This window comes from Bufo bufo, chromosome 5 (assembly GCF_905171765.1).
Source record: "Bufo bufo chromosome 5, aBufBuf1.1, whole genome shotgun sequence".
Taxonomy (NCBI): Eukaryota; Metazoa; Chordata; class Amphibia; order Anura; family Bufonidae; genus Bufo; species Bufo bufo.
In genome coordinates, this window is record NC_053393.1 from 399,798,912 (window position 1) to 399,819,426 (window position 20,515).

The window sequence follows — 20,515 nt, forward strand, 5'->3', positions numbered from 1 at the left end:
TTTGCCATAAATAATCATTATCAGGAGTCCACTGGCAAGTCACCATTCCTTGGTGCATACGGTTTTCATCCCCAATTTTGTACTTTCAAAGAGGGGGGGTCTTCTGGGGTTCCCGAAGAGGAAAGGTTTTCTTCATCTCTTTCTTCGGTATGGCAGAAGGTGCAAGTTAACTTGAAAAAGATGAGTGGTAAATATAAATGCATGGCCGATAAGAAACGGTCGCCAGGTCCGGACCTAGGGGTGAATGACTATGTGTGGTTGTCTACTAGGAATATTAAGTTGAAGGTTCCCTCTTGGAAACTGGGCCCTAGGTTCATTGGTCCTTATAAAATAGTAGCCGTCATTAACCCTGTGGCTTTTCGCCTGGAGCTACCTCAGACTTTTAAGATCCATAACGTCTTCCATAAATCGTTACTCAAGAAGTATGTTCCACCTCTAGAACCATCACCGCTGCCACCTCCTCCTGTTATTGTGGATGGTAATCTGGAGTTTCAAATAGCCAGAATTGTTGATTCTCGTCGGGTCCGCCGCTCTCTTCAGTATCTGGTGCATTGGAGGGGTTACGGTCCCGAGGAAAGAATGTGGGTTCCAGCGTCAGAGGTAAACGCCAAAAGGTTAATTCAGGCTTTCCATGCCTCTCATCCGGAGAGACCTGGTCCTGAGTGTCCGGAGGCCCCTCGTGAAAGGGGGGGTACTGTCACGAGGGTATCAAGAGCCACGTCTGACTCCGTTATACCCGGGGTCAGGAGGTCGCAGCGGGTGGCTGCGCGCTCTATATCTAAAGATCACGTTGTTTCTTAGTGATTGTTTTCTGTGTTTGCCTTGCTATCCTATTTGTCTCAATCAGGGATCCGTAGCTTCTCCTCCTCAGCTGTTTCTTGTCTGCCACTCCCAACCTCCTTATATTCTCCCCTCACTCTTCTCTAGTTGCCAGTTATAGAGCTTCCTGCCTGGACATCTATACTGACCCACTGGAGTTGTGAATCCTGGTTGTCGTTCCAGAGTGCTACCCTCCGGATCCCTGTTGGGCTTCTTGTTGTCTCCTGTTGTCGCCCACCTGGGATTATATGTTGAGTTTGTATTGTCTGTCCTTCCCTTGGTGTTTTCCTTTAGAGCTAGTGGTGCGGACTAGTGTTCCCACCGCCCTGTTCACTATCTAGGGCTCAGCTTAGGGAAAGCCAGGGCTTTAGGCACGTGATCGGCGTACGGGTGAGGAACCCGTCTAGGGACGTCAGGGCAGCCAGGTGCCAGCCGCTAGGTGAGTCAGGGGTCACCACCTTCCCTCTCACTTGGGCAGGGCCTTCCTTGTTCCCTCCCTCTGTGTCACGTATGTGATAGTCACGCCGACCGTGATACATGTGCAGCAGCTCCTATCCCAGCCACCTCATATCTGCACTGCAGGGTGGTCATAACCATGGAAACGAGCAGTGTATAATGTGACTTAAAAATACTAAGGAGGCAATATGGACAATCACAATACATTAGTAAGTGCCTTGTATTAACTTTGTCTACATGATAAACGCTGTAACGGATCTCCTGGCACCCCGACTGGGTACTTCCGTTGATGGATGCTCCTAGTGCTTCCCGAGGACTCCAAGCACTCCACTTGACACCGTAATCACTGCCGACCCCACGAACCGCCGCAGCTTGGTTGGCATCTCGCCGTCTTCTACCCACCCTGGACCTACGACAAGGCTTCCAGGTTCTAGTGGGTAAACCTCTCTTCCTTCAGAGAGCGATGCACAAGCTCTTAAAAGAGCTCAGTGATTATAGCCAGGGGAGTATACAGCGTATAGCATTCCCCAGTGTAGATGCAACCTTTCCCACCACACATGAGACGAGGCTCTATGTTGAGGGTAAAACAGGAACTCTTTAATGGGGCTACATGTCAGCCTTTTATGCAGGTCTTCCAGCAAGGGACACTCCTCCTGGGGACCTTGTGGAAGACGGAGATCGTTTTTACATTAGCCAATCACTCCCAGCAATTGTACACAACCCCCACAATTAGCGTAATCACTTACAGGCAGAAAACACACATTTTTCCCAAAACACAGAAAACACCTCAAAACCCCACATATCCCCCTAAATTATACATCTTTATAGCTCTGCCCTCGGCGAACAACATATCCAAAAATCACCCAGATCCGAGCAGGGGTTCCCGAATTCCACGGAAGTCACATTTGACCGACCGCAAGCATGGCTTTCCTGCCCAAAACAGTTCCACAGATTTAGGCTGTGCGGCCGGTCTATCTTCTCCTTCCAGAATGTACTTGGGCCATAATCCTGAGGCAAGGGGCTGGCAAACAGGCCCCTCCAAAACCCAGTGGCGAGGTTACTTTCGCCACAAACGCCATTTATTGAGGTGAAACTTGTCAAACTAAAAATATCATTTTGTCACGACAGTAACCTCATTTAAGCCAACAAGTCATGTCACAGAGGTTTTCCTGAATGAAACCTACCACTGTAGTAGCTGTAGTTGATGAAACACGGTTGTGATGTCACAGAGAGTAGGTGTATGTGATATATACTGTACAGCTGCTTACTTACCAGTAACCAATTGTGATGTCACAGTAACTTTTATGACTGAAACACATCTGTAATGTCACAGCAAATTACCACATAACTCACTTGTATGATGTCACAGCGGCTTACCATAATGAAAAAATCGGTATATCTTAGTAGCACACCAAGAGACAGACAGCAACATCAGAGGGTCCCCGACAGCAAGATGCTAGCCGTGGAGCACATCAGTAAATGGGTTGTCTGAATTATATAAAAAACTCAGGCAACCTATGTAAACTGCCTAAAATATCAAATGTCTACTCACCCTTTTACTCCTCTGTTACTTTCTGCAATGTGCTCCGGTCCTGACCGCTGCTCTTTGTTTTTTCTGGCTGTAGCGGTGATGTTCTGTGCACACAGGTCACTGGCCTTAGCAGAGACGTCCTGTGCACAGCTGAGGCCAGCAATTGGCTGCAGCAGTGAACTGTGCACGAAACGTCACCACTGAGGCCAAGAAGATGATGTCAGCAGCGGGAGGAGCAGAGCACAGTGCTTGAAGAAACTGTTAAGAAAACAGGTGTGTATCCATTCATTTGTTATTCTAAGCCATTTACAGAGGTTTCTCGAGATTTTATATATATCGGACAACCGCTTTAAATACTCTCTAAAATTCCCTTACCAGTCTATGAATGAACAAGTAATTGTGAGATATAAGTGGGAATGGTGTAGTACTCTACTACATGTAGGGAGCAGTATTATTTTTGTTTCCGGTAGCACTGACCCCCTTCCACCCCCCCCCCCCCCCCCTCCAAATCTCTGCGGGCCCCCATGGTACATATGGTATGTCCACCAATGTATTTAAATTCTTGAAGATTTATTGTCTGGAACAGAAAAAACTTGCAATAGCAACATGTGGTGACATTTATCATTTTTAGGGCAGAAAACACTTATTTAAATCAGTAAAGATAAGATATATCCAGGGGTGCGCCTAGCTTTTCTGCTGCCTGAGGTGAAAACTGAAACTCCCAGCTCAGACAGCGCGATACTGATGACACCAGCCTCTGATAGGCTACAGGAACTAGGACTAAAGCCTATTAGAGGAAACGGTGGGCCGCAGAGACATCGCTCCCATGCCCCATTGCAGCATTCAACTGTATTGTTGTCCTGAGTACAGCGATGCAGTTGAATATGTAGAGATGAGCGTTTCCACAATGAAAGCGCTCATTGTCCATGGCTCATTGCCCCCCCTCTTGCCCCGAATTGGTGCTGCCTAAAAGGCGATCGTCTCACCTGGCCTCATTGGTGGTGCACCCCTGGATATATCCTTTAACCTGTTTCACTCTTCTATGTGGACTCCAATAATATCCATCAAGACAGAAGTGATGTAGATAGTAGTTTATTTGTGACACAATATATAGTTTTTTTAATTTTAATGTGATATTTTTGCATAAATCAGTTTGCAGCTTTAGAATCTCTGGTTTGGAAAAATAACATTCTATATTATATATGTAATATGTGAGTATAAGAAATAAGTAATGCAATATAGCTTCATCCCATACAGTTTCCGTTCACTCTTTACCATATCAGTCATTTTTCTGAACAACACACTTGGTCGCCCGCCTCTAGCATCTACAGGGATAATCCGCAAATTGTGCATGTTGAGAAACTATTTTTTTTTAGCACTTGAGCTCTCAGCCATTAACAAAATGGGTCAGATTATATCTGCCTAGATGGGTACAAACTGTCTCTTTGTATTCTCATTGAGGTTTCTGGATAATCTGTCCATGTGCGTTATCTCCATTTCATCAAGAGAACTACATTATGTAATTTTCAGTAAAGTTGCATAATAATGACGCGGGCCCAGTACACTCATGTCCGGAATTTATCTTTCTTAGTGTAAAAGGATTTCTAGTTCTTGAAGAAATGTTAGAACATTTCAACCTGGTGACCACAGTAAACTTTCAGAAGGGAACATAGGTCGTTATTTGTCCTGTGTCTGCATTCACTGGCAGACATTACAGCTAGTAAACAGAGACCATAAAATCTTTACATGCACAACGTAAATTACTGTCAACGGGCGCCACATGGTGTTGTATAACGTATAATAGCAATAGTGATGGAAGATGTTTTCTAATTAGCCTGAGCATTGTCTCCTAGGATGAATATAACGAGAACCTGGCTGTATGTTCAGTGTCTGATTGAGAACCAAATACTGACTACTATGTATTATAATTATATTACGTAAAATTCTATTAAATGTATTGGAATATATGTCTGTCTGGAGGATAGGTAGCTAAGAAAACAAGATGTGACACATAGCAACTAATGGGATTACACCCTCTTGTATGACAACTTAGAAAAGTAAAGATTGGTTGCCGTATGTTACTTTGTTATCTTTCATTGACTTGTACACCAAATGTAATAAAAGAAGCAACGAGCAATGTCTATATAGGAAGAGACTGGGAATAGTGCAATGGTACAGGTAATGTAATATGGCTTCACAAAACGTTCAAATTATGATTACAAAACATCTGGCGATATAAAAAGTAACCTAATAAATAGAAAGGAACGACATTCTTGATAAAAAATAACCTGCCTTAGAAACAGTGCATATTCTGAAGCATTATGAGGGTGTGTATAGTGGAATACACACGTCTACAAACATATAGTATAATCCTCCAGCATTGTAATGATACAATAAAACATGCAGATTCAAGTATCAAGGTAGCATTGTAGAACAAGGGTCATCTTCTTCAGTTTAGACTGCAGCAACAAATTCCTTCTTCTCATCTTCACTAGGAGTGGAGACCTTCTCCAGAAGTCTTGAGGATGTTGGTCTTGGAAGTGAATATTCAGCCTACAAAAAACAGTATAGGAGATGGTAAATAATCGCACACACACCATCAAACTAGTCTAAAAGGATACATCAATGGAAATCAAACAAATGACACATAAAATGTCTGTGTACCAAAGTAGATGAACCCCTATCCATTGTTTTTACCTATCTGTAATTTGCCTACAGCCACCTTGAATGGGCAAAATGATGGTTGTTTAATCAAAAATGAAAACTGCTCTGCAACAAGCCTAAAACAAAACATGCAGGCTAAAGCTAGCAGTGGGCTACCAGGACATGCTACAGGTGAAGGAAAGCCTAGATTCTGCTTTGAAATGTGTCATGTTACATAGTAACCCAAGTTAAAGGGGTTTTCCCATCTTAACCTAGCTTTATGCCACAGATGTCAGATAGGTGCAGGTCCCACCTCTGGGACTCGCTCCAATTCCAGAACATGGCCCTTGAAGTGAAAGAAAAGCATCGGTGCCGCACAGCGACCCTCCATTCCCAGCTGGCCCAGCTATTTCTGGCAGTCCCATAAAGGTAAATTGACATGTGGCCGTGCTTGCACAGCTTGCTCTGCATTCACTGTTATGGGACTTCCAAAAATAGCCAAGCGCGCTGACAGTGAATGAAGAGCAAGATAAGCATGTGCTCCCCTTAACTTTGGAGACCACGTTCTGGAGATAGGAGTGGGTTCCAGAAGCTGGACCTGCATCTATCCAAGATTTGAGGAATATTCTAGCGATATACCACAAATGTTGAGATGGAAAAGCCTCTTTAAAGAGGACCTTTCATGGGATTTTTTTTTTACACTAATACCTTAGTATGTAGTCAACCTCCAGCAGATGCCATATTTTTTTTTTTTTTCTCTTCAGCTTGTCCCCTCTGTTGCAACACTATGCCCCCGCTTGTGTTCTGGCTTCAGTACAGGGAGGACACCTCAGCTCTTCTCTGTGGGCCTCTCCTTCTGTCCAATCGCTGCGGACCACTTCATAGCCAGGGAGAAGACAAGCAAGTACTCGCTTACATAGTCTGTTCTCCCTGGCGGTAAAGTGGTCCGCAGCAATTGGAAAGCGTCACAGCCAGGAAGAAGGAGATGTTCACTGAGGAACGCTGAGGTCTCTTCCTCCCTTTACTGATGCTAGTAATTAGCACAAGAACACAGCGGGGGGCATTGAGGGACAATGGAGGAGACAATCTGAAAAAAAAAAGCTGTGGTATCTGCTGGAGGTTGACTACATACTAAGGTATTAATAAAAAAAAAAAAACAGGAAAGGTCCTCTTTAAAGCAAAGATGGACCAATGACATCAACTTCTCAACCTCCCTCATGATCCCTCAAAGACATATATTTTCTACTTGAAAATATCTCATACTTTCATCTTATTAACGTTTATTATCAATATCATTACTCATAGGATAAGTGCAATTATGTTATTACTACTTTATTTTAGACAGCTAAACTGCCTGCTTAATCTGCCTTGAACCAATCACAGAAATTACATATAGCAAGGAAATGGGCAACATGGCAAATCTATGGATTTAATGTAATATTCACTATAAAATTCATAATGTCTAATCCAGTATAATTGACTTAGCTACCGTATATCCTCATTATTTTATACTCATGTTTTTCTATAAGTATGACTTAGATTAAACCAACATTTAAATAATCAATCATTTAAATAATCAACCCTTCATTGACTAAGGCCTCATGCACACGGCTGTTGCGCAGCCGTTTCGTGCATTGGGGACCGCAATTTGCAGTCCCCAATGCACGGGAAAAGTCTGTGCGGCGGCCGGGATGGATCGAGACCCATTCAACTTGAATGGGTCCGTGATCCGTCCGCACCTGAAAAAAATAGAACATGTTCTATTTTTTTGTGGTGCGGAGGAACGGACAGAAACACCACAGAAGCACTCCTTAGTGCTTCCGTGGGGTTCGGTGCCTCCGTTCCGCACCGCACCGCAGCTTCAGATTGCGGACCCATTCAAGTGAATTGGTCCGCATCCATGATGCGGGGAGCACACGGCCGGTGCCCGCATATTGCGGAAACGCTGTTTGCGGGCTGCAATATGGCCACGGCCGGGTGCATGAGGCTTAAATCACATTACAGAACATATTAAGCTAAGTACCCAAAGCATGCATACGCCCCTGTCATTTTATTTCTTATAAAAGATTTGAGCTGTCAGTAATAGTCATGTATATGTTGAAGGGGTGGGCCTCTACATGTATATATCTGCTCATAAGCCTGGAACAAAAGGCAGAGAATCGCTGTTATTAAACCATCGGTGCCAATGTCCGAGAGTTTAATATGCTTAATCCTTGTCTACAGTTTTGATTGTTACTTACACTGATGGAGTATCATGTGCAAGGGCAGACTGGGAAATTACAGTGGACCTGGTAAAACATCTAAAAGTGGCCCCATTTTGCAGGTGGGTCCAAATTGACAGAAGGTGGGCAACACAAGTAGGCAGGGTCAAAGGAATAGGCAGCGCCAACAGAAGTAGGTGGGGAAATCAATACCCTAGTGCAGCACAAAACAACATCCCAGCAGAACAAAATACTGCTACCCTCACCACAGTAATCAACTGTATCACTGTTCTGAGGATGGCGATATAGTTGAATTTAGGAGGACACCTGCAGCCACCAGTGAGGTGCATAAGTACATGATGATCCTAGCATTAATTAATGCTGAGAGCTTCAAATTACCATGTATCCAACCCGTGGCCATGAGGAGGGCTCAGGTGGGCCCCTGGGCATTGGCCCACCAGGAAATTTCTCTGCAGGGTTTATAACATCCGTCCACAGAAGCGTGAGGCTATAAGTAAGGACCTTCAGCTATTAGCCAGAGTGGTCAACGGCTACAAAGAATGTACAGTATCTGCGTTGGAGGACCCAGAATGTCCATTACTTACTTATTGATTTCAGTGGGAGCTGGGTATTGATTCATTTATCATATAGGCCACTGCAGGGCAATAGAATACTTGCTACGAAGCCTCAATTCTACAGATTACAGCTGATTGCTGGGAGAGTAAAGGTAGACATACACATTAGCTGAACTTTGGTAAAACTGCCGATTTCAGTGGAACTGATCTAATATGTACGGGGATGACCCAGCTCTCCTGCAATGGCAGATCTCAAGTGAATGAAGAGTTGGCATGTTTGAACAAACCTAATAAATTTGTTCTCAGGGGAGATAAGCCACCACCAGAGGTAGCAGGCAGCGGCTAATTCTCTTCTCCCAATCATACATGTCTATGGGTGTCTATGTCACATGAAGACAGCTATATAAAGGGTACAGCCAAGTATAAGGCTTTCGTGTTGTGAATCCGTGGAGAAAATGTAAGCTTGGTATTTTCTTTTTGCATCATTATGTTCAATACCATGTTACATACTGGTGTCATTTCCCCATCGCCGCAATCATAGACACACAAGACATTGAGTCAGTCCACACCGCTTATGCCAGTGATTGGATGAATGAGTATCTCCTGCCATTACCTATGTGTTGAGTTAGAACTGGGAAGCATTGACCAGTAACCATTGTAATAGCAGCAGTAGAACGATTGGTGACAGTGTGCATAATTCTTTTTTTTTTTTAAAGGACATCTGTCAGCAGATTTGTACCTATGAAGACATCTGTGTCCCATGTTCATATGTTCCCGCATTGCTGAGAAAAATGATGTTTTAATATATGCAAATGAGCCTCTAGGAGCAACGGGGGTGTTGTCATTACACCTAGAGCCTTAGCTCTCTCTGCAAGTGTCGCGCCCCCGTCATCACGCCTGGCCCTGTCAAAGTGGAGAGGGGGCGGCAGTTGCAGACAGAGCTGAACCTCTAGGTGTAACGACAACGCCCGAATTTTTTCAGCAATTAGGCACATATGAACATGGGACCAACACAGATGCCTTCGGCACAGCCAGTTTCATAGTTACAAATCTGCTGACAGATGCCCTTTAACCACTTTTTTAAAAACAAAAAGACAAGTCCTTTAAGCCAGCCCTTTTTGGAAATAAAAAAAGAGGGCCTTTTCACTCTATCATCATAGCCTCTGCTCTTAATGGGAGCTGTGATGTTCCTAATAATGACTGAAGATGTGTCCTTATTATCCCACATATTCTTCTTGGTGAAGTTCCCGAATATCACCTACACATTTTTTTTTTATAAGACATGCCTATGTAAAGCTGTCAAGGTATATGTTACCAGACTAAGTATCACACTACAGCTAGAAATCACTGTTCAACATGTAATTAGGCCAAGTCATTCACTCAGCGCCTCAGCCCTGCACTTTTGCCTTGTTCTAGTAGACTAAGCTTTAATGCCATTTACCGAAACAGTTAATTTCATTGAGAAATGTGCATAAACCAAATGCACATTTCTTCTGTACGGCTGACCCCTACTGGTCTGTGCACATGTTTCATATTGTCTTGTGTCATAGTCTCTGCTGTTCTCTATCCTTGCCCTACTCCAGCATGATATGTTCTCACATCTCACCAGAGTCATCGTTCTTTTATCTGCTCTCCAGGACACAATAAATCCTTTTGGTTAATACTATTTTCATCGGGAACTATCCATACGGTGGGCATGTAAAAGTCTACAAAAAAAGGGGACACATCTAGCATATCACCAAAGGCACAACTGTAGTCTTTGAAGGCATCTTCTCAGCACCCTAATAAGCACCCACAGACAGTGTACATTTCAACAGCTACTTCCCTGACCAAGTGCCTTATCCTGTATCTCCTATACAGGGAGTGCAATGAGGAATGGCGACATGACTGGCAGTAGAGCCACCACCTTCATTTTATAACAAGTGGATATTACAAATCCATATTTCCTTTTTTCTTTTAAGGCAGCACAAATAATACATTCGTTGTTAATTATTCCCTCGGTATCAATTAGCATGTACTCATTTTGAAATAAGCTACTATTACTATGAATGAAGACTGATTACTGAAGTCACACCTTAATGACTTGTGTACAGCTTGTTGTTCTACAGAAGCAGCTCTATTAGAGACGGCTGACCTCGGATGGACCCACAATTATGCTTAGTAAACAGTTTATTATGACCATAAGGATTCTTTAGGTAAAGTGGTGATTATCCAGATGCCCCTCTTGGAAAGTCACTCCGAGGTATAAGAAGGCGAACAGGAAAGCATTCCTAAACTTTAGGGTGTAAGACAAACTCTGGACATCGGCTGATTGAGGGGGGGAACAAAACAGCTGCACTTGTGAATTGTTGGAGAACAGCAGATGTTAAAGTTTTCAGAGGGTGCAGAATAAGACCGAAAACAGCGACCAAATGTAATGTCTGTGGTGGTAAATGTGACAATGCAGGGATTACAACATACAGGGATGGGAAAAGAGTGATCCTACAAAGTATAAACTGGGTGGTCATAATAAACTGTCCACCAAGACCATAAACTATGGGATTACATAAAAATCTGATTTCTTTACATTGCTTTACTTTTTGAAGCATCATACCAATGCAGCTGGACAGTCAGATGAAATCTTCCATGTTAGTTTGTCATTAGGCTACAGATTTACTATTACCCTTAGTCTGTGTCTCAGATCAGTTTCAAATGAGAGTATTACAGGTGCATTTTGGCGTCCATATTACAAAGAAGTGTCCCAGCTTGACCACAGATCTACTGAACCGTACTTACAGTATCACTGGGATCCATAATGTTGTGAGTTTGGATCAGTGGATTTGTGGTTGGGCTGGAACACTCATCCACATGTAACACAGCAACAATGCACCCATAATATGCTTGGGTGAAATTGGCATTTACCTGCAAATGGATTGTGAACCCCCTACAACCTGGATCTGTCTTACTTGAATGCTCCTGCTTGTGAAGGAAGCTATCCTACTATAAGGCTACTGTATATGAGGCGATTTTTACACATGGAATTCCCATACAAATTGGTGAGAGATCAATGTCAGGACTTTGCACTAGTTATGCTGGACATATAATTGATAAACATTAAATAGTACAAACAGTTCTGAAATTTCTTTGCACCAGTATAACCAATATTATATACTAAAAATGTTTGATATTTTTTATGAGCTTATAGTTTTACCTGACTTTGATCATTTCTGTCTCCATCGTGGTCTTCATCTTCATCTTCTTCTCTCCCATAAATATCATTGTTAATTTGCCCAATGCCTTCACCATGTGTGTCTACTGAATTTAATTGCTGATCTTCTTCCCAATGTCCATCTCCATAATTATCAATCACATCTTCTGAATCATTGTGCATCTTCCCATTATTTGCTTCGCCTTCATGACTTACCATACCATGTTCCTCATTTTCACCTGTTTCTTCCTCATGGAGGTGATCTGCTTGGACATTATTATGGTCATCTTCCTGTTCTTCTGCATCTTCAGCAGTCTCCTCATCCTCTTGACCCTCATTGTCTTGTACTTCTTCTTCAACTGTTTCAGCTACTCTCTGTAATAATTGAAGAACCATTAAAGACAACAGCTTGAGAGCCACAGTTTGATGAACATTTTTGTAGAGTACTGATCTAATAAAGTCAACATCAATTTTTGATTAGCATAATTGAATTCCATACATGTATAGTAATACCGGGTGACTTGCCATACCGACCTTACAAGGAGTTCTTGTTTTATACATATACTTTCTTAATCAAGCCATGGGAAACAAACAGAAATTTAATAGAAGCCTGAAAATTTTACATATAATTTGGTAGGAATACAGGTGTTATCAAACTCAGATGTGAGAAAATAGCTGAGCAAATCTACAAGATGGTCATTTTAGACATAACACATCCAGCCACTCCCCTGAATTGCATAAATGAAGGGGCTGCACCATTGTGTGCTCCTTTAGCTCCCGCTGGTATTCCTCCGCAGATTTCTCCGCAGAGTTCTATGGAAGGGCGATAGACAGTATATTACCTGTATACAGCTCTTCAAAGAAAGACATCTGGAACCATAGAAACCAGGTGCTCAGAAACAGGGTTTCTACCCATCAGTAGGAGTCTCAGTGCTTGGAGCCCACCAATCACAACAATTTAGTGACAGATTCAGCTGCCAAACATGATGACAGCTCTGCAGGTAGATAATGGAAGAGTATTTATTCAGTTGTTTATGTGAAACTGTCACATTTTTGTTAAACTGAAGAAATATATCCACTGCTTTATATCTCAGGTAGTCTTTGAACTAACAAAAGTATGAACTTTGGAAAGTCTGCAGCTGGTGTTTATTTCATCTTCAGCAAAGCTATACGGACTAAAATATGCATCAGAACAAGGCCACAAAAGGTAGAATAAAGCTTTCAAATACAATATATGTGTATTTCATTCTGGCATCAAAAAGTCAACTCTGACTTTTGTCTTTCCTAGACAGGGCACCAAGATAAAAGATCTAAGAATCTTAAAAAGCATTGCTTCTAAAATGTATACAAAATGGCAACTTTCCTCTTATGTTGCTTGTAATTTATAATGACCAGCAGCATCAAACAGATATTTCTTTGGAGAAAAAGGTGATAAGGTTGACACTATTTCTAAGAGGAAACTTTAATCTAGTTTATTTACATGATGTGACAATGGATGCTAGTTCTCTAGTTAAAGTCCCCAAGGGTCATCAATCAATAGGAGTCAGAAACTAACAGATAGCAGAGTACAGCGATCGGCTGGGTCCATCAGTCCCATAGAATAGTGAATAGAGAGGTAGTGTGCATGCCTGACTACTGCTCCATTCAAATGAAGGACTCAGGACCACGTTTTTATGAGAGCTGAGGGATCCAGCAGTGGGACCCCCATCGATCTAGCTGTTATCTCCTATCTAGTGTGGTGTGACATGTGCCCATGTACATGGCAGAGCTTAAGGGCCAACTGTTTAGCCGCAATTTTATGTTTTGAAGGAGCTTACCTCCAGGAATTCAAGAAGAATGGGGGCAGAAAAAGACCACAAGGTCTGTCTGCCCTTTTATTATTTCCTTTTTATTTAGCTCTTAGGATAGATATACAATACAGTGAAAAATGTTAAACAGGTGATGGAAAAATGCAGCAAAATAAGAATGCTTTCAAAAATAGAAGTGTGAATAATTTGTTTTCATTTTTATCAATTAAAAAATGCTAAGTGAATGAACAACATAGAAATCTAAATCAAGTCAATATTTGGTGTGACCAACCTTTGACTTCAAAACAGCATCAATTCTTCTAGGTACACATGCACACAGTTTTTGAAGGAATTCAGCAGGGAGGTTATTCAAAACTTCAAAATGGTACTGCATGATGGAAAAGTATCTGCCTGTATTTCTCAGCATTGAGGACACCATGAATCCTAACTTAGGCCTCTTTCACATTTGCGTTGTCCGGATCCGTCGTGTACTCCATTTGCCGGAAGTGCCCGCCGGATCCGTAACACCGCAAGTGAACTGAAAGCATTTGAAGACGGATCCGTCTTCAAAATGCATTCAGTGTTACTATGCCAGCCAGGACGCTATTAAAGTCCTGGTTGCCATAGTAGTAGTGGGGAGCGGGGGAGCAGTATACTTACCGTCCGTGCAGCTCCCGGGGCGCTCCAGAATGAAGTCAGGGCGCCCCATGCGCATGGATAACGTGATCCATGCGATCACGTCATCCATGCCCGTGGGGCGCCCTGACGTCACTCTGAAGCGCCCCGGGAGCCGCACGGACGGTAAGTATACTGCTCCCCCGCTCCCCACTACACTTTACCATGGCAAACAGGACTTTAGCGTCCCGGCAGCCATGGTAACCATTCAGAAAAAGCTAAACATCGGATCCGGTATTGCGCCGAAACAACGTTTAGCTTAAGGCCGGATCCGGATTAATGCCTTTCAATGGGCATTAATTCCGGATCCGGCCTTGCGGCAAGTGTTCAGGATTTTTGGCCGGAGCAAAAAGCGCAGCATGCTGCGGTATTTTCTCCGGCCAAAAAACGTTCCGGAACTGAAGACATCCTGATGCATCCTGAACGGATTTCTCTCCATTCAGAATGCATTAGGATAATCCTGATCAGGATACTTCCGGCATAGAGCCCCGACGACGGAACTCTATGCCGGAACAGAACAACGCAAGTGTGAAAGAGCCCTTAATCCCCAACTCTATTTACTGAAATGTAGCCAAAAAATTGCAAGAAGCCTCAACCATGCTTCACGGTTGCCTGCAGACACTCATTATTGTACCACTTTTCAGCCCTTCAGTGAACAAACTGCCTTCTGTTACAGCCAAATATTTCAAATTTTGACTCATCAGTCCAGAGCACCTGCTGCCATTTTTCTGCACCCCAGTTTCTATGTTTTTGTGCATGGCCTTGTTTCTGCGTCAAACGTATGGATTTTGGGCCACACTTCTTCCATGAAGGCCACATCTGGCCAGACATCTCCAAACAGTAGATGAGTGTACCTGGGTCCCACCGGTTTCTGAAGTTAATGGCACTGCTAGACATCTTCCAATTGTTTAAAGGAAGTAAGCATGATGTATCTTTCATCTGCTGCACTAAGTTTTCAGCAATGGAGTTAGGGATTTGGTCAGGATTAATGGTGTCCTCAATGCTGAGATATACAGGCAGATACTCATCCATCATGCGGTATAATCAGGGAGGCATCTGATTGGCTTTAAATTTATTCTACAGCAGGACAACGACCCTAAACAACCAGCCAATATGATTAGGAAATATCTTTAGTGTAAAGACGAACAAGGAATCCTGGAAGTGATGATATGGCCCCAACAAAGCCCTGATCTCAACATCATGAAGTCTGTCTGGGATTACATGAAGAGACAGAAGGATTTGAGCAATCCTACATCCACAGAGAATCTGTGGTTAATTCTCCAAGATGTTTAGAACGACCTCCCTGCCAAGTTCCTAAAAAAACTGCAAGTGTACCTAGAACAATTGATGCTGTTTTGAAGGCAAAGAGTGCGCACACGAAATATTGATTTGATTTAGATTTCACTATTAACACTTTCATTTTTTAAAGCATTCTTACTTTGCAGTATTTTTTCCACACCTGCCTAAAACTTGCCAAGAACTGTATGTTTATCCTAGGCATGTTCAAATTCACTTATTGTTGATTTTTCATTCACATCTCCTCTAATTTTATTCCAAGCATCTATTACTCTTTCAGTAAAATGTTATTTTCTGATTATATTCAGATTTTTCTGATTTCACCTACTGTGCACAGTTGTTTTCCTTATCTCATATCCACAATATGTGAATGCTAATCATCTACCTTTTAGGATTTTTACTATGCAAAAAGTGTCCCATACCAAAAATCTAAATACTGCACAGTACTTGCGAATGCAATCATATCCCACCACTGTAGGATAGGGAAGGGGAGAGCCAGAATTTGATGCTACCCGCAACCATCTCTTGTGGGACAGAAAGGTGAAATATCTGCCCTCCTCACTTCTTTGTTAATGATATTGTGACTGTAGAAAAGTAGGGCAGTCCAGAGGTGGGCTAGTCTAGGCTGCGTCCTATCTTTTTTTATGAGCCCATAACAAATCAATATGCCACCTATGCTCTATGTACTTCCTTGCTACCTTCAATGTTAGAGTAGTGTTCAGTGACATGTACAGTAGTTATATACACCAGTCAAAGGGCTATATTGTAAACAGTCCAAAAACCAAGGGCTTGCAACTGGTTTATTGCTAATTTGTGTCATAGAATAATATATATTTGATCACTTTCTGCCGCAATATGAAAGGTGTTATCTATTACATTACATAAAAGCATTTTCAGCTCAAACCCCCTACTTACAAATTCCTGGAGTGTATTTGCCCTAGAGTTAGCTATTTATAAAAGGAAAAATGAAATAATTAGTTATTGTCAGAGAATGATGATGACCAGCTTCAAACGCAGCTTTCATTTTGGACACTGCATGCATTATTGGTATTCCCTTTAATGTCTGTCTGGCACTGTGTGAACTCTGTAACCCTTTACTAATTTGCTTACTTGGAAATCATCTCACAGTGCATTTAGTGTACAGAAAAAAACCCTGAATGTAATGCAAGTTAATGAGCTAATTACAAGAGATTGGAACTTGTCTGATGCAATATTACCAGTCAGAAAACTGATGGTGGTAGTACTACCCTTTACATCTTCTGTATATGATAAGAGGACATCAAAAATATTATCATGAAAATGTTTAAGTATATTGTAATAGAAATACCTCTTCACATGACCAGGCCTCCACTACAAACATAAAATAGTTCATGCCAGAATTTGATATATTAATACTGACAGCAGTAGCAGTCCATGTAACAGCCCGGTAGGCCACCATATGACGAGAGTGAACGCTATACTCGCCATTTTTCCAGCAGATGGACTGCAGTTGTATCCTTTATTATTGGTTGTCTCTTTAAAATGGGAGGATTGACCCAAAAGGAGAGATTACAGATGGTCCGTGTGTGCTGCCTATTGAACCTGTTATTGGCCTGAGCAACAAGTAGGCCGGGAGCTTGTTCCACTTGGGTGGAGTATGGTGTGCTGGAAGCCATTCTACTCATTTTGGGATAAAAAATATTTTTTCAATTGGTCTTTATTAAAAATATTCAGCAGATTTTGTTATAAAGGGTTAACTGTTGGCTTACTTGTCAGCATCTTACTTTTACCTTGAGCCATTATCTGCTGGCTATGCATATCCTTTATATTTGAAGTACTAATGCTCATAAACACTTATTTAAGCCATATTCAATATCAGTAAGATAAAAACTGAGCTATAATGAGTGTTTATGAGGTTGGGAGCCATCAGCTAAGCTGCCTGATGGGAAACTATATAAACACAGAGCCTAGTACTGGAGAATCTCAAGTCTGTACAGAGAAAGGTACTGTAAATCTTTAATAAAGACAGAAAAATGATTTTTAGCTCAAAATGAGTGCAATGCAATCATTTAAAAAAATTGGTCGCAAAGGTATCCATAGCCTTTAAAGAACAGGGCAGAATGATGTCAGAGAAACAAATATAGTCAGTGGGAGATGACTGAACATCTGGGCTTGTGTGAAGTACCACAGACACTGACTGTGGCTTTTGTGAAGTGAACAGGAGCCTACAATAGTGGGTTACACAACTGTTCATTGTTATGTTTAGGTAAATGTTGCAACACTTAATGTGCTACCTTGTGTGTAACTGAAACAAATATGATTTTGTTCTTCAATATAAATTTTTGCAGATGACACTAAACTGTGTAAAGTAATTGACACGGAAGAGGACAGTATACTGCTACAAATGGATCTGGATAGATTGGAGGCTTGGGCAGAGAAGTGGCAGATGAGGTTTAACACTGACAAATGTAAGGTTATGCACATGGGAAGGAATAATGCAAGTCACCAGTACATACTAAATGGTAAAACACTGGGTAACACTGACATGGAAAAGGACCTAGGGATTTCAGTGAACAGCAAACTAAGCTGTAAAAACCAGTGTCAGGCAGAAGCTGCCAAGGTCAATAAGATAATGGGTTGCATCAAAAGGGTCATAGATGCCCGTGATGAGAAGATAGTCCTACCACTTTACAAATCACTGGTCAGACCACACATGGAGTACTGTGTACAGTTCTGGGCTCCTGTGAACAAGGCAGACATAGCAGAGCTGGAGAGAGTTCAGAGGAGGGCAACTAAAGTAATTATGGGAATGAGGGAATTACAGTACCCTGAAAGACTATCAAAATTAGTGTTATTCAATTTAGAAAAAAGATGACTGAGGGGAGATTTAATTACTATGTATAAATTAGAGGTGGGACGAATCCAATTTTTTTTAAATCCGAAAAGGTTCTCGAATATTTCGAATCTCGAATCCTGTACATAAGAATTGTGTGAACGGTGTAAGAAACAAAGTGATCCAAACTCAATATTCTTTTAATATGAAAAAAGAGCTGAAGAGGCTCAAACCGCGTCAGTTTGTGTGAACCTCCTCCTTCTCCTCCTTTTGTGGGTGGAGAAAAAATACTTGGCAGGAGAGCTGTGCAAACAAGTCCAGAGTGTCACCCGCTGCCCGGGCACGGCAGAGGCGGCCGCCCGGGACTCGAGGTGAATGCGCTCCTCAGGCTGTTGTTATGCGGTGCTTGCTTAGGGTTTTACTAGGGAAAGTTCACGGGTAGGGAAATAGCAGGCGTCTCAGGAGGCACGGGGACGTGAAGTTGCGGCGGGATTCGTCGGATTCGAATTTCTTAAATTACATCGGGATTCGAGTCCACGAATCCAGCAAAATTCAAGGGATTCGTGGATTTGACAGATTCGTCGTCCCACCTCTAGTATAAATATATCAGGGGTCAGTACAGAGATCATCTTTTTATCCCCAGGACTGTGACAAGGGACATACTCTGCGCCAGCAGGAAAGTAGGTTTGTACACAAACATAGAAGAGGATTCTTTACGGTAAGAGCAGTGAGACTATGGAACTCTCTGCCTGAGGAGGTGGTGATGGTGAGTACAATAAAGGAATTCAAGAGGCACCTGGATGTATTTCTGGAGTGTAATAATATTACATCCTATAGCTACTAGAGAGGGGTCGTTGATCCAGGGAGTTATTCTGATTGCCTGATTGGAGTCAGGAAGGAATTTTTTTCCCCTTAAGTGGGGAAAATTGGCTTCTACCTCACAGGTTTTTTTTTGCCTTCCTCTGGATCAACTTGCAGGATAGCAGGCCGAACTGGATGGACAAATGTCTTTTTTTGGCCTTATATACTATGTTACTATGATTGAGTACTAAAACCATTAAGTGGACTATGCTTCTTAACATGACCACAACCACTAAGATTTTGTCCCACTATATCTGTAATAATGTTCAAGAAATACAGATCATCTGGTCCGTGACTGGCTTCTTTTAAAGGGGAACCTCTCCATTAACACCACCCTACCACCATCTTTGTGCTTAGTTTTCAGTGTAGTATAGTGGTCACCTTGGTAGAGGGAGCTTGCTACTAGAATCTAGCAATAATAGGTCAGATTCTCACCTGCCAGAGACAGCTGGTGACCCTAAGGTGAAGGTGAAAATGGTTTCAACCCACAGGGGTTAATTTTTTGTTATAGCTGACTCCTATGGGTGATGATGCAAGTCTGTTTCCTCAGCCTACACCATCACTGTGTTGTGCATCAACATCACAGGGAAGGAAGTACTCCCTGTCTGTACCCTAAATGTACAACTCTGTGCAGAAAGGAGTTAATCAATTTTTCAATTATTTGTACAACTGACAAAAAAAAATGACTGAGATGATGCCATGACCCAAATTCTGCTATTAGTGTCAGTTCATACTGTATGTTAAGTACTCTGTTTATTAGAAAGTCCATTAGGAATGACTAAAAAAATCCATGGTCGTGTAATGTGAGGATGAATATACAAAAAGGTGATTTCAAAGCACTCACTTGTCCAATTAGTGCAGCATACATAATTATACATTCAGGAGGTATTTAAGAGAGCTATAAAGCATGTACTACCGCAGCTATAAAGATCAGCTTAAATGTAATCTTGCCATATCTACAGACCTACTTTGAAGCCTCGGTAGCCTCTCTTAAGGCTAGATTTATAAAAGGTTACCTAAGGCAATGTCAACATTATGCAAATTATCCCTTAAAAATAGTAACATTTACCAATCTATAACTCTTAAAAAAAATAGCCTGAAAAGGCTTTGAATGTTTGAAATTAAAGGCACTCGTCTGCATTTCCACTTTAATTAGCTGCTGGAATATGAGCTTTAAAATGAGTCCTTTATAGCTTTCCAGCCTCAGCTGCTGGTGTTCAGCAGGCAAACAATTTGTATTATTTTTCTTTTTCTCATTACCATTTGATGGCTTAAAAGCTGTAAGGCAAATTACCTGATCAACCGGAACCTCCACTTTAGTGTTTTCATCTTCCTGAACTTCTGATGCCCCCCACATTTCTGATCTGTCTTCGCCAGCTTTGAAAATGCCATCATCTGCACAAAAAAGCAAAGAAAATATGGTTTCACTGAAATATGGCTCGATTCTGTCCCTCTGTGGTGAAATAAAACAACTACAACTGCTGGACTGAAGAATCAGCAAAATAAAGGTGTAATACCAGTGATCATACAGTCACCTGGGATTCACCAGTCATCGGTAAATGACATGGAACAGCTTGCACTTGTATCGGGTGTAAAGATTATTATGCGTCATACTGAATAAAGTATGCATCATTCCAAGCTCAGCAAGATAGATATATATATATATATATAT

At 41.9% G+C, this 20,515-nt stretch overlaps 1 protein-coding gene across 2 annotated transcripts in view; it reads right to left on the reverse strand.

The window, feature by feature from the left end:
• Positions 1-4,103: 4,103 nt before the first annotated feature.
• The window catches only part of DCDC2 (doublecortin domain containing 2), a 135,965-nt gene continuing 119,553 nt past the window's right edge, over positions 4,104-20,515 (reverse strand). Inside the window, exons 8-10 of one of the 2 annotated variants that reach the window (XM_040432877.1) lie at positions 20,138-20,238; positions 11,416-11,787; positions 4,104-5,359 (exon numbers count right to left, since the gene is read on the reverse strand). In XM_040432877.1, coding sequence (XP_040288811.1) covers positions 5,261-5,359; positions 11,416-11,787; positions 20,138-20,238 — 572 coding nt within the window. In that variant the 3' untranslated portion in view covers positions 4,104-5,260. The remainder of the gene's footprint in view (positions 5,360-11,415; positions 11,788-20,137; positions 20,239-20,515) is intronic. The other variant, XM_040432878.1, reaches the window with a different exon arrangement.